This window comes from Sceloporus undulatus, chromosome 4 (assembly GCF_019175285.1).
Source record: "Sceloporus undulatus isolate JIND9_A2432 ecotype Alabama chromosome 4, SceUnd_v1.1, whole genome shotgun sequence".
NCBI lineage: Eukaryota > Metazoa > Chordata > Lepidosauria > Squamata > Phrynosomatidae > Sceloporus > Sceloporus undulatus.
Genome location: NC_056525.1, coordinates 137,664,193 through 137,682,369, shown reverse-complemented (window position 1 = coordinate 137,682,369; position 18,177 = coordinate 137,664,193). Strand labels below are relative to the sequence as shown.

The window sequence follows — 18,177 nt, the reverse complement described above, 5'->3', positions numbered from 1 at the left end:
TATTATTATTATTATTATTATTATTATTATTATTATTATTATTATTATTATTCTGAGAACTATTAGGTAGATAGAGTTAGTCTGGGACAAGCCTCTCCTCCTGAATGAGTCAGCCAAGGTGTTTGGCCATCTGTCTCTTCTCAAGAGGCAATGCTCTCCTGAAGGATTTTTTTTAATGATCTGTTGCCTCCAAAGAGTTGGTCCCCGCTACACAGCATCATATGAAATATGTACCACTGCTCTGCCCAGAAATGATTTTCTGCTATAAGGGAGTATCTTAAAGCATGTTGTGTACTGATAATGGGATAAGATAGTATCTCAGTTAAGCTGCCCGTTTCAATCCCAGTCACCAAACAGAGAACATACACTTTCCCTACCTCATATTAATTCTGATTCCTTCACCAAGCAGATGGGAAATATCAATTACCTGATCTTGTTTGACAATAAAGGTGACATCTTCTCCAGGCTTAACAACCAGGCTTTCCCCTTTAATGCTGATCTGTAGTCCTTTGGGAGCAGTCAGTGGGCACAGGTGCTGAGATGTATTTTGCTGCAAGTCCACACCACCCTCACATACATTAGATATCACTTTGCGATATCTGTAGGACAAAGAGGAGAGGGAGAGAAAAAGAGTGTGTGTATCATCTAACTGTCTAGTAGACAGTTAGGAGTTACTGCGTATATTACTGCATAGCAGAAGTAGGCATTGAAATAGATAGTGTGTCCAACTCAGAGGGGACTGGTGCCCCAAGAAGCTACATAACACTTCCCATCAATTCCTTCTAAAGTGATGATACAGGTTTGTGGTTGGGGAACCAAGCTAAAGACAATCACAAAAGCTGGATGGCAGTGATAACAGGGATAAATATAGTCCTGCAAGATGGGATAACGTCTGTTGGTTTAGAAAACTTTAAATGAGAATCAAACTAGTTCCTGGAAAAATATGAATGGCTACTAGTCAAGAAGCTTCAGTGGAATCTCAAGAAGTGATACACCTCTGAATGTCAGGGGCAAGAAAGAAAAAAGAAGAGCTGCTTCATTCCTGGCTCCTTTGCTGTTCCTGCCACCCTGAGAGAACCAGTCTTGAATTAGAATTAGTTTTGAGTAGTCAAGTTATACAAGATACATACTCCTTGTGGAGATGAAAACTGCCAGAAATGTTTTTAATACATTTATAGATCAACACGGCTGGACTATGAAGGTCTGGTGCCAAATTTACCACCATGCCACTGGTCAAAATGCATGAAGTGGTGTACGGGATAACCTCCAGAATCTAGAAGCCTTTTGGACACACACACCCCACTGCATTTTGGAGTCTGTGGCATTGATACAGATGCTAAAGAGGTCCAATAAAGACCACACCACTCATCTTTTGAATGGATTCAAACCTATTTTCTCTAAAAATAATAATAATAAATGTTGATAAATCCCCACTCACTTCACTGCATTCTCGTTGAGGATAAAGCCATAAACTTCATTTATGGCTTTATCATCATCATCATCAATTCTACTGAAGAAGCCAGCTGCAGACTTGTCTACAGTAACACTGGAGGATATCACACGGGTTGGGAGGCTCTCAATTTCAAAAGAGAAGATAGCGAGGTCAATTTGAAAATTCACGCAGAAGCAAAACTGAACCAGAATTACAGTGTGGCTTCATGGGAACCTCCTCCACCTTTCTGGATTGAGGGGGGGGGGAACCAGGAGCAAAGGAGACATACACATCACACAAACAACAGCGAACTGAGTGTGAAGCTGCCTAGGAACAGGGTTTGTGACTTCGCTAGTTCACTGAATTTACTTAACTGGATTGACGCATGATTGCATTCAGACTGCCAGCAATCGTGTGTGGTAACCTTTCGAGCAATAACGTGAATATGCATGATTGCATTCAGGATGACACTGGATTATACTTCCAATTTCAGTCGTGTGATATCCTCCATTGTGTCCTTTTGTTACATAGTGTTGTAATGGGTTTTATGTGGAGTTGTTGTTGTTAAACATCATAATCAGGCACTATCATCTATTACATAAGTGTAATTACAAAACCAGTCCAATTGAGATTAACTAGGTTACATAGACTACAATAGGTCAGTTCTATACAACACATACTTTGATTGAGATTGATGGGCCAAGTCCAGTTTTGAAGCAAATGTGATAAAAGTATACAATTCACTAGCAAGAAATGTCAGTGTCAGGGTGGAGTGGGGGGCATGGTGACCAACCGCCACCTATCTGGACTCCGCTCCCAAAGCGACGTCACACCGCCCGCCCAACCAGACAGTGGAGAAATGTCATGACATTTATGCGGTGCAGCATTTACACACACTGCGCCGAAGAAACAAGGAAGAACCACCACAGTGGCAGCAAGGGCAGTTTTTTCCACCTCAAAAAGGAGCAGCATTTTGGGGGGCTGGAAAAATGCCGGTTCGGGTCTGTGATGTGCAGTTGCTGCAGTCCTGATGCAGCAAGCAAAGGGGTGGCACGGAGCTGCTCCTTTAGGGCTGTCTGTTTTTGGCCATAGTTACAAAATTAAAGTTTTCTTTCCTGTGAATAAATACTTGCCTAGTTCTACTTTTCTGTCCTACTCTTTAAACTTTTTATATATTTACTCTTTGAGAGCCAGAGTAGTGTAGTGTTTTGAGCACTGGATTACAACTCTGGAGGTTAGTGTTCGATTCCCCGCTCAGCCATGGATACACACTGGATGACCTTGGGTGAGTCACATACTTTTGGCTCCCCAAAATTCCATGATAGGGTCACCTTAGGGAACCCATAAGTCAGAAATGACTTGAAGGCACATAAGAACAAATATTTACTCTTTATTTTTTCTTTAAATGTTTCCTGAACCCTATGGTTTCTCTGAGCATCACTCCTTAACAGCATTACACCAGAATTGTGCTACTACCCCTTATTTTAAAAAAAAGTAAAATAATCCCCACCACAACCAAAGAAAATGCTGGAAAATGGAGAATGAAAATAGAGCAATTCTCTTGGGAACTCTTAGGAAGTGTTACTCCAGCCCAACCAATAGATGTAATCTGGAGGTTCCCTGCTGGAGATGCCCAGGAAATCTCAAAGGAAGGACCAATGAAACCATACTCACACTGTGCTCACTATGTTCCCAATATCTCAATTAAGCAGGATAAGATATTCACACCCAAAGTGGTTACTGAACCATAGCTGGACAGGAGTCATTAATGTATTGTCTCAAGTGGGAAAAGAATCAATTCCCAAATGACCCAAAAGCAGTACAACATGATACAGGAATGGGGGAACTATAAGCTCCAGGCAAAGATGGGACAAATGCAGTGCAATTCCAGTATTACAGAGTTGTATGATAAGCTCCTTGGAATCAGGTTGCCTGGAATGTTAGATTGTTCTGTATAAATTATTCTGCAAGTGATATGAACCAAATGATGATTTACATGTTAAATGCATCTTAAATAACAAAATGACACAAATACTTATTTAGAAAGGCAATTAATGCAGTAAAACTAATACAACAATGGCAGAAACTACCCAGGAACTTACCCTGTGCTGCTTCTGTAGGCCTGTCCTAGGATACAGTCTTCAGGAGGCGTTCCAGGATTAAACCAGAAGTCAGCAAAGCACGCACTAGATTCAGATTTTGGTACTGCTGAACGTTCAAACCCATAATCACTACAGAATAAAAAAATGAATTATTCAACAGACTTGGCTTTGCTAGGAGTTTCAGCAATTGCAAATATGAAAAACTTACTTATATTAACATGGAGAACAAGCAATTTACACTGTATGTGGCCTGGGCACCATTGCACAGGTGCCAAATCTTGGTGTGTAAATCCCACTTCTCTCTGGTACTTACCATTGTAGGAGACTCCTAAGTCCTACAACCTAAGTTCCAAGATGGACATAGGGGGCCACAAAGCAGACATAATGCCTCTCACCGGTATCCTCCTTTCATCCTCCAGGGATGCATCTTGGTAAGCACAAAGTGGGAAAGCCTATATAGCAGCTCTTTCTACCACAATGGATACCCCTTCATTTTTTCACCCAGATAAATGCTTTATGTCAAGAATCTGGGCAGCTGAATCCCCATCATGGTAGATCAGATCTTTCTCTCTGTATCAGCACTGGCTAACTTGGCACCATGGCCTTCTCCAGCAGAACAGTTCTAACATAGTTGTGTAACATGGCATGTTCCACAAGCTTACAGATGGACTAAATAACTGTGCTAAATCATCTGTGCTCATAGAGCCCACTGTGTAGAGAGCCCAATTATTGGTTGATGCCCACCCTCAGCACATTGTAAATGCAATCCATGTCTCCCACAAAACTCCAATGTTTCCTAGGTGACTCGGACTATAAACTTTATGAGATGAGCTTATCGCTCACCTGAATTTAATTCAACAGAAAAGTAGAGTAGAGTTGGGGTCAGATGGCTTTAAAGATCTTCTCATACTCCCAAAAATATTCCCATAATTGAAATCGATGTGATATAATTCTTTATTAAACAAACAAACAAACTTCATTTATATACCACTTCATACCACCTAAGCAGTGTCTAAGCAGTTTACAACTGTAAGCTAATTTGCCCCCAACAATCTGGGTACTCATTTTAGCGACCTTGGAAGGATTGCAAGCCTGAGCCAAACTTGAGCCCCTTTGCTGGTCTTGAACTCACAACCTTGTGATTTTGAGTAAGTGGCTGCACTACAGGCATTTAACCACTGCGCCACCAGGGCTCATTTATTACTTGAGTTCCCCCCCCCCCAGCCAACGCACACATACTCTATCATGTTTTCACAATATGTTTATAAGATGTTCTGAGAGCCTTTGGAGGCTGAAAGGTTAAGTATGATTTTAATAAATAAAAAATAAAGAATTGGCTAACTACCCCTATTCACAAAAAAACAGTAAAAATAATGTTTTTTTTTTCAAAGTATTGAAGCAGTATTTGTTTATCATTTAGAAACACAGAGTTCAGAAATAGTAAGATTAATTTGCTCAAAAATATTTGTTCAGAAATATAACTTTTAGAGGGCTGAATCTAGATTAAGATGTTTTAGTCATAGTGGTACCTCGGGTTACGAAATTAATTCGTTCCGCGGCTAATTTCGTAACCCGAAAAACCTTCGTAAGCCGAATTGCCATAGGCGCTAATGGGGAAAAAAGCCGCGGCTCTGCCGCGGCTCCATTTAAAACAGCGCCGGGGTTTTTTCGTAACCCGAAAAAACCTTCGTAAGCCGAAACAATAAATCCCTATGGGATTTTTTCGTATCCCGAAAAATTCGTAAGCTGGGTAATTCGTATCCCGAGGTACCACTGTATACAGACCTTCCTGCCCCCTTAACTCCATTGCAGCATCTCCACCCCCCTGAAAAACCAACGTAGAGAACCAGGGCCCTCCGCTCAATGGAGTGAGATGTGCTTTGGGGTGTGGAAGGGTGACATGGACACATTCCATGAGTGTATTCCTTCCACAAATGGAAGGCAGATTCTGGATATAACTCAATGTGTCCAAATACAAATAGAAAGATATTTAGAATTTAATGTTGCAGCCACATGGACATTGGGAGGAGGGAGTTTACTCTTGAGTATCCCGACATTCTATAAATCAAATAAATAATGAGACTCATGTAGGATATCCAGGCTTAAACCACTGCAAAGACCTATAAAAAGGCTCACCATAAAAAGTCAGAAGGTCTACACTCACAGACTTTGGAAGTGAGTGCTGACATAAAGGTTCTTCCTTTAATACACCATGACGAAATCTTCCTCTTACGAAAACTTCTTTGCTGACCCATGATGCAGCGTTCACCCTGAATAACAAAATGTAGCTCTTGTAATTAGCAGACATGTATACCACACTAAAATCACTTCTTTGCATTTGTTATTTAAAGACTTCAGCTTGTGCTATCCATTTTTGGAACAGTTTCCAAAACTCAGAAGAAACCTTCTCTGAAAAGCATTACAAATGCAATGTGTATTAACTACATTTAAAAAAAACACATGATCAGCCTTTAGGTAAAACCTCTTTCAGTTAGCTCTATTTTTAGCATGAAATTATAAGGATGTTTATAATTTTACGCTTGGCTTTGTAGATTGAGATATATAACATGCTTTCCTAAAAATAATAATCTTAATCCAACAATTTATCATTTGGGATAGAAAACTGCTGTGGTAATGAAATGAAAAATGATAATTACTGTATACATATATGGATTATTGCCATTGCATAAAAGACTTGACAAGATGCATACAATAATAAAGAAGCTTTTTTAATATATAGGATGGGGACTGATAATAAAAAGACTGAAAAGCAGGCCTAACCATGCAATTAAATACTTTGCATGGTAAATTATAGTTGGCTGAGAAATCATCAAAGATTTCCCCTAATTTAGAGCCCCCCCCATGTCTTCCATAGCTCTGGTTTTTAATATTTTGAACTTCAAACAGCCCCTTACACTCTCTAGGACGAGGTAATTTCTTTAGGTTTATTCCCCAACCCCATATACTATTTAATGACAAAGATGGTGGCCTTTTTTTCTCTTCCAAAAACAGAACCAGGAATCTGAGATTCATAGAAAGCTTTTAACGAGTTATCAACCTTGATTAAGTTAAATATAACAGATGTTACGTGTTACACAATAATATTGTATCATATAGCCTCCTATCATTTCAAATCATACAGAACAATGAGACAGCCAATATTGTTAAAGTCCACACATTGCAGTGTAATTCCCTGTATATTTTCTCAGAAGTAATTTTTTAAGAAAAGTCTTGTGGTGAGTTAAAGATTAAATATGACACAAGACTTCATGAACTAAAGTCACATTAAATCTTTAACTTAGCACCAGATTTTTCACTGGAACTTATTTCTGAGAAAATATACATGGGAAAATATACATGCTAAAATAGCTTGGCAGTTAGATATAGCAGATACAATGTGGGCCTCAATTTGGAGATCCCCTCCTTATACCGCTAGATTGACTAGTCCAAGAGAGATCTCACTAAAATACCCACAAATGGTACCTGGCACCAGTTCAATTATCTAGAATAAGAAAATCCTCATCACCTGGTTGCTGGAGAGGCTGTAAAAAGGTGGGCACATACCTACATATGTGGGTTGAATGCCCTAAGATAAAAAGATTTTGGACAGAGGTCCTGGATATTGAATCTAGTATAACACAGCAAAAGACTGACTTCTGTATGGGCCTTTTATTGCTATCTTCATATGTTAGGAATAACAGTAGGTTGAAATTTAGGGCTTTGATTGCCTTTCTAATATCAGCAGCCAGGATGGAAGTGACCAAGAACTGGCTGATTGGTGGTCAAGGGAATGGGATAACTGGCTTTTTGAAAAACCTTCCTTTCAAATGAAAATCAACAAAGGACATAAAACCAGGGAAACGTTAGAGGAAGAATGGCAATTTTTTTATTGAATATATCCACAAACAACAAGAATAATTGCAACCCCCACGTGGACAATTAGTCTTTTAGAGAGACACAATTGATATTCACAGAATCATAGAGTTGGAAGAGACCACAAGGACCATCCAGTCCAACCCCCTGCCATGCAGGAACTCTCAATCAAAGCATCCCCAACAGATGGCCATCCAGCCTCTGCTTAAAGACCTCCAAGGAAGGAGACTCCACTACACTCCGAGGGAGTGTGTCCCACTGTCAAACACCCCCTACTTTCAGGAGGTTCCTCCTAATGTTGAGGTGGAATCTCTTTTCCTGGAGTATGCATCCATTGCTCTGGGTCCTAGTCTCTGGAGCAGCAGAAAACAAGCTTGCTTCCTCCTCAATAAGACATCCCTTCAAATGTTTAAACAGGACTATCATATCACCTCTTAACCTTCTCTTCTTCCCTTTCCATAGCAGGTCTAGAAGACCATAGCTGATATGATGAAGTGACTCTTTATATTTTGGGTTTGTGTTTTGCTGTTATAATTTGTATAATAAATTTAAAAATAAAAACAAAGAAAAGAAATTATACATGAGATTATACTGCACTGTGCGGGCTTTAACAATGCCAGTTGTCTCACCTGAGCTAACAAGTGACTGTTGTTCTGAATGTCATGAAATGGTAAGATACAATATGATATATGATATGATAGAATAGAACAGAATACTTTATTACAGTCAAAGACCAGCATAAAAGAAACAAAACAACAACAGCATTAAAACAATAATGATAAAAATAATGCATTAATAATGATACATTAGTATTACATTAAAAACAATGCAGTAAAATCATGCATAGGGGTGGTTATGATATGATATTACTATATAACACTCAACATCTGTAATGCTTGACTGATATTAATCAAGGCTGGTAACTCCTTAAAAGTCTGCTGTGAATCTGATTTACCTGAAATAAAAAGAATTTAGGTTAAGAAAGAATAATGTAATTTGTAACATCAGTCTCATTCAGGTGTAATGCTAATATGCATTGGAAATGTAATCAAATGTGTCCCATTCCCTAACAAAAGAATTTTCCACTCACATATGGAAACCTGTCCTTTATACACATGGTTAAAAAAAACAGAAATGGTTATATAAGGTTCAACCTGTAGTTTGATATCATAATTTTACAGATACTGTATATACTTGTGTAAAAGCCAAAAATAAATTGACAAAAAAAAAAAAAAATCAACCCCAAAAAACTGGGTTGACTTGTACTGGAATAAGCCTCTCTGTAGAGAGACAGCGATTGACATTTTTAATAGGGGCTTACTATATAAGCTTCTCTGCAGAGAGACTGCCAAGCTCACAAGACTTATATTGTAAGCCCCTATCAAAACTGGCCACAGTTGCTATGTGACACTTCAATCACCCAAAATGGCAGTAGCGCTGCATTCTATGGGCTCCTCCACATTACTGCTGAATCCTGCTTGGGTCAAAAACGAAAGTGAGGAAGGAGGGAAGGCTGTCTTTCTTTCTCTGGTTTGGGCAAGGGAGATATAATGGGTAAGGAGTGCTGCTGCCATGCCTTGCCACACCAAAAAGGGCTTCTTGCCTTCAACTGTTGCCACTGATTTTGTTCTGGGTCTCTTACAGAGGCAGGTTGATTTCCTTGCTATTTTCCTCCTTCTCCCTCTTTTTTCCCTCTAGGCTGCATTCTTATCCTTTTTCCTCTTTTATAGTCTTTTCTCTATCTGTATTTGTATAGATGTAGGCATTTTAAAATCAGGAATGCCATTTACAACCCACCCAACCCACTGTAACTCCTCAGATTAACATATCCTATCCATCTCTTCAGCTCTTCCTAAGTATTTCCCTCTGTGCATAAGGAGAGGAAAAGATTTGCTTGTTACATGACCCAGAACAATGGATGCAAACTCCAGGAAAAGAGGAACCTCCTGACAGTAAGGGCTGTTTGACAGTGGAACACTCTTCCTCGGAATGTAGTGGAATCTCCTTCCTTGGAGGTCTTTAAACAGAGGCTGGATGGCCATCTGTCGGGGATGCTTTGATTGAGATTTCCTGCATGGCAGGGGGTTGGACTGGATGGCCCTTGTGGTCTCTTCCAGCTCTATGATTCTATAATTTTATGTCCTTACCCATGGGTCATAGCAAAATCCATAATTTTGGCCGCAAAACATACTCTTGTTTTATACATGAGGTTGACTTATACAGAAGTATATATGGTAACTCCGATTCCCCACTTGGCCATGGAATTGCACTGTATGACCTTGGGTGAACCACACACTGTCAGCTCCAGGAAATTATGTAATCGGTTTGCCTTAAGGTCGCCATATGTTGGAAACAACTTGAAGACACACAACAACAATAAGCAGTAACTATAGTTATAATGTAAATCAGCCTCCAGCGGGGTGCAGTAGTTTCAGCAACAATTCTGGAGACAAGAGTTCAATTCCCCGCTCAGCCATGGAAAGCCAATTCGTGACTTGAGCAAGTCACACATTCTCAGAAAACCCTGTGACAGATTTGCCTTAAGGCCACCATAAGTTGGAAATGACTTGAAGGCACACAGTAATAAATTTGTTCTAATAGGAATTATACAAAAAAGACAGGGAAGGGACCTGAGACTCATTACACTCTATGCATATAACACTAAACCATGCTTTAGCATTACTTGTAACATATCCACTGACACCAACTAAGTTGTGAGATCGTACCTGTAGATTTGTCAGGTCCCATGGCTGATAGTCTTCATCAGTGCATTCCCGTGGGAAAAATGGACGGAAATCTACTTTAACAAGCTCCCAGTCAGAGCGGTAACTTATGTGTCCAAAGACTCTAAAGAGAAAGATTAAAAGCTTCTGAATGAGGTTCCAGTTAAAGACCAAGGAACAAAATGCAAGAGGATAACACCAAGCAAGAAAGTTTTCTTCTAGGTGTTAGGTTTAAGCACTATAATATTCATGCTGTCTTATACAAATGTTCACATATTAACAGCTCAATGTTCTTACCCTTCCCATTAAAGAAGTGGTAAAGAGACAAACTCTAGAGAGTGACCACTGAACACCACCTTTGCTTTCCACTCTGTTTCCGTATAATCTCCTTCAGCCTTCTTTGCCTCAATGAAAGCTTCAGACATCTCCTGAATCACAGCCTGTCTTATGCAGGGCTGGTTCTAATGCAATGGATGTAACTTGTGTATGCACATTGTTTTGCTCCAGTGAATTCTGAAGTCTTTACACATTTACACATATCTGATTGCCCAATTAATTGTCAGCAATGCCTATTTTAGGGTCAGCTCCGAAGGTTATTAACAACATTTCCTCACAGAGCTTGGGAGCCAGTGCATTAAATGTTGCTTACGTCATGACTAAAGTCTCATCCCCTGGTTCACTGAGTAGGCCATCCACAAAAACTGAGGTACTAGTGAAATTATGAGTGTTCCATGTTTGGCCTTCATCCACACTGAATCTGTAAAGAAAGCAATATGGTTTTCTATTTATTATAGGTCTGATTTATATAGAATAGGTTTAACTATTATTATCATCAACATAATTGTCATCATAAGTAGTGATAACTTAATTAGCTACAGGACTTACAAAGAGCAAAGTTGTTGAGCTGCAAATATTTATTTACTTATTGCACTTGTGGGACCCAAGGCAGCTTATAATAGTTTAAAAAACCAAAACAGTTAAAACATTGATTACAAATCTTAAAAGATTCATTCCCTAATAGTCGAAATCCTCCTAATAGTCATGTGAGGAGAAGACAGCAAGCTGTTCCCATCCACCATTCTTTGAGTGTGCATGTTTATTAAAGTCATTATACTAAACAGCTGTTCTTCTGTCAACATTATTTCTCCAAGACAGCTATATCAGCTCTTCAAACTGCAGTTCTGAAATGACATGGAGCTTCTTATTCCCTACAGAACAACAAGTCCTGCACAGCACACTGAATAAATGTTAAGCATCCCAAAGGAAAAGCATACAGAAAACGCTTTTTCATGTATAGTAAATGTTTATGCTAGGATGAAAATATCTACCGCTACTTTGTTTTCAACAAAGTAGCTGTATTAGTCTCTTGCATCCTAAAAAGGAGGAAGGGAGGGGGTCAAAAATGTGCCAGCACCTTCAAGGCTGTTTTTATTTTAGCACGAGCTTTCATAGATATAAACCCAGTTCTTCTAGAGTGATATTAGGGCCTCAAGTATAAAGCATATTTATATAATTGTGGGAAATGGACAGAATGTAATAGCATCTAGAAAAATGCAAATCATGTCCCCATCTACTGTGATAACCTCTTCCAGTTGCCCATATCTTAAGGCATGAGCCAGTTGCTCACCCTCCCAGGGCCAAACTTTTTCTAGTCAATGAGAAGGTTATAGACTTTGCTGAATTTCATTCTACAACAGAATCAATTTACTACCTGCAAATCAAAATCAGTGTTACCTCCAATACCCAGAGGATGGGGTCCTGATCTCTGAAAATTATCTCTGTTTCTAGGAAATATTTACTAAGTCTTATGTGTATGCTGAAGAGTGGCACCTTGTTTTTCTGCATTTGATCTGAAAGGTGCAGCAACACCTGAATGGAATATTATGCACCTGTTGAATCAACTGCACTCGCTGTCTATTAGATACAAGGCAAATTTCAAGGCCTTGTTGCTGGTGCCTAAAACTATGGAAGCAGGTTATTTGGTAGCCCATAATATAAAACTACATGGTTGATAAGGTCATCAGGGGAGGCTTTGCACATTATACCACAACATACAGATTGCCATCAGGTGGACAAATCCAGAAACGGGCCTTTTCTGTGAGGGCATTTATCTTGTATAATGCCTCTTTCTCATATTTGAGAGGTACCAACTATGGCAAACTTTTAAAGAACTCTCTCTTCCCTGAGACCTTCCTAACTGAGTGAGCTGCCCTTTTGACAAATCACTGAGCCTGCAGTTCTTGCATTTTAAAACATTTATCTGATGAGGATTATCATAATAATGTCTTGTATTATTACCATAATTATGTATGTTAATTGATTAATGTTTATGGTTTCATAATCATGAATTGTAACACATTTTGAGTTATTTTTCAGAAATAGTAAGCTGTCTATAGGTTTATCTTAAAATTTTAGATAACTATGCTAGTAACAAAATTAGCATATTTTGCTCCTTAGCATTTTAGTTCCTGTTCTCGACAGAGCTACTCATATGAGCATCCCAACCACAGCAAATGTATGTACAAAGCAAGTGGGATCACAATGATTTTTCACTCCCTCCATGCAACCAACACGTTTCTGTTCCCATGATCTCCTGTAGTGTCCCTCTGCTTGTACATTCAGGTCTATATGTGCAGCTGCAAATCCAGTAAAAAGTACAAAAGATCACCTGAGTAACCCTCATGTCTTAAAAATAGAGATTTGATGGGATTAAAGCCTTACCACTCCATGTACTGTCTCTATATGTATCAAATTTAAAAAACTGGGCCCAAAGAAATGGTTGTCCCATTTCCTATATTGCTATGTATTTTATACGTATTATCCTATTATTTCTTAGGTTGTACACCATAGGCAGGTTTACTCATATATTTATTGCTTTTATGTACAGCGCTGTGCAAATCTACAGCGCTATATAAATAATAATAATAATAATAATAATAATAATAATAATAATTGTCCTCCTTATCTCTTTTATGCATTCAGATTTTCATATTTTGTATTATCCATTCTGATTTTCGTATCATTCACAGAAGTCTGTGCTGAGTATCGTAACTACCAACTGAATACTGCTGATCAAATGTTAGAAGAATAATTCTCTACATTCAATCAGCAGGAGGATTTTTGGAGTTGTCCACACGGACCAAAAGGCCTGCGTTTCTCCCAGCCTCACATGGTCCTGTTTAGACAACACAAGCCAAAACCCCAGGGCCAGGACTGGACTGGATCCTAGAAGACCAGACATAGATATGGTGGATCTAGCTTGATCCTGGGGTAAACATCTTTTACCCCTGGTCAATTTGATCCCTGGTGTGCTGCAATTTGCTGGAAACTCTGCAAAAAACCCTGGCTGTTTAAACAACCTCCCCCCTCGCTCCTTACTTTGCCACACCATCACTTCTACTGTGAACCTCCCCCATCACCACATCTGATGTGGAAATGGGATGCCTGGCCACGTGGGTGCAGCCAGGCGTCCTGTCTCCACATCAGGTGCAGTGAGGAGTGCTTCACAGTAGGAGTGATGTTGTGGCAAGGTATGGCATGTGCGCTGGTAGTGGACCCAGGGCAGCATGGGGATGGGCACGTAAACACTTGTCTGTCTCATGCTCACCCAGGGACCAACCCAAGTGAGTACCTGGGCTAGAATAGCAGGGTCTCAGCCTGTGCTATCCGGACCCATCTGCTCATCCCCTTAGAGGGAAAAGCTCATTTCAATCAACAGAACATTCTTAAGCCTGAAAATGTGGTTAAGTGTATAAAAGATTTTTTTGTAAAATTACTTGAGTATTTTCAGTGGAATAGAGGTATCTTTGATAGCTACAATCACTCCACCATGATCCAGATACAAGATGTGATGTTCCTCTTCAAAAACCTAGAAGCCAAGGAGCAATATATTAACAAATATGTTAGCTTGATTGTATTGCATGTGATACATTTAACTTAAATGCTTATAATGCATTGAAATATAATTTGATTTGGTTTGATTTGATTTAGGAGGATCATAATAATTCCATAATCAACGGTTTCCCCAATGACTAATATTTAAACCCCCCTCAAACACTGGAATTAGTCTTTTTCAGCATAAAAGGAAGACAGAAATTCAGTAGCACCTTTTGAGACCAAATGGTTCTTATATGCACTTTGGTGGATATGTATCCACTGCTTCAGGTAAAAAGAAAAGGTGGACTGTGCATCCTAAGAAGTGAACTGGTATCAATGAACACTCATGCTAGAATAAACCTGATAGTCTCAAAGATGCTACTAGATTCCTTTACACCTTTTTATGGTACAGTAATACTGAATTGGAAGACTTGTGTTAAAACAGCAACTACCGCTGAGTTAGAACAATGAAGGTCACAAGCAGGGACATCTTTAAAAACAGAAGAAAAATGAGATAGACTGCGAGGAACTTTCAAGGCAAGGACCATGAATTTGTGCTGCATATAAAACAGGATAGCAAGTCACTCAAAATGAATATGTGGTCTGAACAACAAGGGATGTGTTCATTTTGGCAGAGGTGTTTTTGTTAGAGGAGAAACCACTGATATGTGAAAAAGGAACACAAGTGAAGAGAACGCTGCAGTAACCAGAGTAGAAGATGATTGGAAAATGTATTAGAATTATAGCAAAAGAAATGGAGACAAATGATAGATTTTTCCTGACGTTTCGCCAGCATCTGTGGCTGGCATCTTCAAAAAATGCTAGCATGGAAATGAGAGAGGTGTGTGTGTGTGCACACACACAGTGTGACCCTGCCGAATGTTGGTGAATGTTGGTGAATGGCTACTAGTCCTGAAAAACACCAAAATCAAGACCCAGCAAATGCAAATGAAAACCACCCAGGGTCAGGAGTTTTCCCAGCAGACAATGGATCTCTAATTAAACCTACACAAATCCTCATTGCATATCCTCCCACTCTGAGGCCTTACCATTCAACAACAGAACAATACACAGATTAACATGGAAATCACTCCTACCAACGCAGGATCACACAGAGTGAGTGTGTGTCTATATATATATATATATATATAGAGAGAGAGAGAGAGAGAGAGAGAGAGACCAACTCTCTTCTATGCCAGTTTTCTGAAGATGCCAGCCACAGATGCTGGCAAACATCGACGAACTCTTCTAGAACATGCCACAGAGCACAAACCCACAAAAATAGGATGCTGGCCATGAAAGCCTTTGACTTCACAGGTACACACTTTTAAAAATAACAAGCTGTTTGAGGTTCCAAATAAGTGAAATCATCAGTATCGTGGCTATCAAATAAAATGGTGATAAATGCTTTGGCCTGAATCCAATTGTATGTGTGCAAAAGCAGAATGTTTTCTTAAGACTATAGATGTTAAATCACTGTCAATATTCAATAATTCTAATTTCTGACAGAAGAAATGACTGAGCCTGTCATCAATGATTCAATCAGGACTATAACTATACATCAGCATGATGCTGGGCAGGGTTAGGCAGACCGGCATGTGCAGCACCTGTTCTTATGTGCACCATCTATTCCAGTTTGTAGTACATGTACAGAGCACTTCTCCATATATATTCCCTTAGCTGGATCAAGACTATTGCTTATGGAGCTGTGAGAGTTCAGTGTTAATCAAAGTAATATTTATAAATTCATATACTGACATGAACCAGTTGCATCTTCGTTTCTTTACCTGCCTCCAGGTTTTTCCACAGTCAGATGTTATATACATTTCTTCTTTATATTCAACAAGCTGGGCACCCAGATTTCCTGAGAACACAGATAAAATAAGCGAGAATTACTAGGCCTACATATGTGTTATTTGCAATCAGTTCTGTAACACACCCTCCCCCGATGGGTAAGCAATGGTTTCAGTGCTACACAGAAACTGTTTACCACGTTGTCCATTTGCTTGAGATTACTAACAGCAATAATAATCATAACAACAACAACAACAGGTCAAACAGTCCCAAAGCATAACATGTGAGGAATCTAAATTTAATCAAATCAACTATCTCTCCTTCTTGATATGACTGTTTCTTAAAAATAGGACTATGTCATTTTAAATTCCCACACCACTCCAGTCAAGTTAGCAGTTTATCTCCTATGCACTACTGGTACAACAGATTAATGGTAAGAACAAAGAAGCTGTCTCACATTCAAAATCAGATTAAGACCTGTTTAAATCCTAGGGTGTGTTAAACTGTTTTAAGAAGCCCCATGTCATTACCAAAATTTGAAATGGGAGCACAATTTTTGTACTTTGTTTTTGTATATAGAATATGGATAGACAGAATATTCATTCTTATTTGTTCCTAGGTTGAAAAACATACTTCCTGACCACTACAAAACCCTAACAGGAAGATTAATAGTCTAGCAAGAATCTTGCACTATTTTCTCCCACTATTTAAATCTCCCAAAGTGCTGTAGACAAATTATTCTTAGAAAAACATTTTGGTATCCTGCACAAATACAATTTTCTACACAGAAAACATTATTTTCTGCACAAAAAAAACGTGGTTTGTGACACAAAACATTTCCACTGCACTTTGGGACATTTTATACGGAAAAAAAACTGTGTAGAAATATTCATTTCCTTCCACATTGGGGAGAAAACTATTGTCATTATTCATCCTTGCATGACAGGATGAAATAGTGGAGGATTGACTTCTCTAATAATGCAGAGGTACCTCATAATCTGAGGCCCCAAACTGTCATAGTTAACTTGTGCATAAATTCAGGACTGTTTATACCAGGTCCAATAAATATTCTAATCTGCATTGTTGACTGATTTACAACAGCTCACTGGTGTATCATGTGAATTAGAGTTTTGCCTCTCGCCTGCTCCTTTTAAACTAGGGAATGCCAAGGACCAAACCTGCAACTTCCAAATATACTCTACTACTGAGCCATTTTCCCCCTTTCAATGAAAGTTCACCAGTGGCACTACAGACACGGCCCTGCAGCTCAGTATGCAAGGGAGAGAGATGTCTGAATCAGTAATGGAATCTGATAAGCCCTCCAAATATCCTGCTTCAGTTCTCTGGGAATGGGACATGTATATTCATCCTAAATTTGCAGCAACCACAAGCGTTCTAGTGTGGAAATGGTAGCCACTATGATGGCCCACCAAAATGGATTCAGTTTCCATCACCACTATTAGGGAAAGTTGAGACCCCAGATCTGAATGGTATACATGATGAACAGGCATAGCAAGGAGACTGGAACAGCTCACTCCTCCTTGAACTTCAGGCCCACCTTTAGGGGGTCATGTTGGTGTGAATTAATTTTCATTAACCCAGTATTTTTAGACAGGCTCTTTGGTTCATGTCTGGATCAAGGGGGATGCATATCTTCAAAACTAAACTTCTTTGTGAAACCTGAACTCAAGCAGTTATTGAGAAATTCATTCTTGGGTGTATTACTTCTCTGTATCTCTTCTTGTAAAACAAACCGCAGCCTTCCTGTATCTCTTGGTTTCCTTCTGTTTCTAACATCCCTTCTTGCTGTTTCTAGGAGACTAGCTGCAGCCCATTCCCTGCCTTTGCTTGGTATTTCATCTTAAATTTGCTATATCAACATTTTTGTCCTTGTAACTTCACTCTTGTCATATAACAAACAAACATTGTACAACCAATTTGGCCTTTTGCTATTCTTTATTATTACACTTGGCACTTAGTATCCACGGGGGTTCTGTTCCAAACCCCTCACAGATGTCAAAAACCGTGGGACCTCAAGTCTTGTGGTTCTTAATGGTGGCACACAAGGCCGCCATTAGGGCCAATGGGGCTTGCCACCCACAGATGCTCAAATCCACAGATGGCAAGCCTGCAGTTAGGGCAGGAGGGCTGTATTATTATTACAATGGTTTACAACTGTGGCTTTACTATCTTTTTTTAAAACATCCAAACTCTCAGCTCTTCCTTTAACGGGACTTTACTTTCTGACTTTCTTCTGCATTTGTCAAAATACACTTTTCTGAAATGTAATTAACTAAAAAAATTCTGCTTTTCTGCTTTCTGTCTCAGAGCCAAGGTTATGACACATCTCCCAAGCTGATTTATTAGTCAAAGCCAG

At 39.2% G+C, this 18,177-nt stretch overlaps 1 protein-coding gene across 2 annotated transcripts in view; it reads right to left on the bottom strand.

Annotated features, from left to right (window-relative positions):
- Positions 1 to 18,177, bottom strand: part of SORCS2 (sortilin related VPS10 domain containing receptor 2) — a 175,954-nt gene that overhangs the window by 27,026 nt on the left and 130,751 nt on the right. For both annotated transcript variants that reach the window (XM_042465110.1, XM_042465111.1), the window contains exons 12-18: positions 15,794 to 15,870; positions 13,907 to 13,998; positions 10,780 to 10,887; positions 10,134 to 10,254; positions 5,671 to 5,804; positions 3,535 to 3,663; positions 428 to 599 (exon numbers count right to left, since the gene is read on the bottom strand). In XM_042465110.1, the coding sequence (XP_042321044.1) occupies positions 428 to 599; positions 3,535 to 3,663; positions 5,671 to 5,804; positions 10,134 to 10,254; positions 10,780 to 10,887; positions 13,907 to 13,998; positions 15,794 to 15,870 (833 nt within the window). The remainder of the gene's footprint in view (positions 1 to 427; positions 600 to 3,534; positions 3,664 to 5,670; positions 5,805 to 10,133; positions 10,255 to 10,779; positions 10,888 to 13,906; positions 13,999 to 15,793; positions 15,871 to 18,177) is intronic.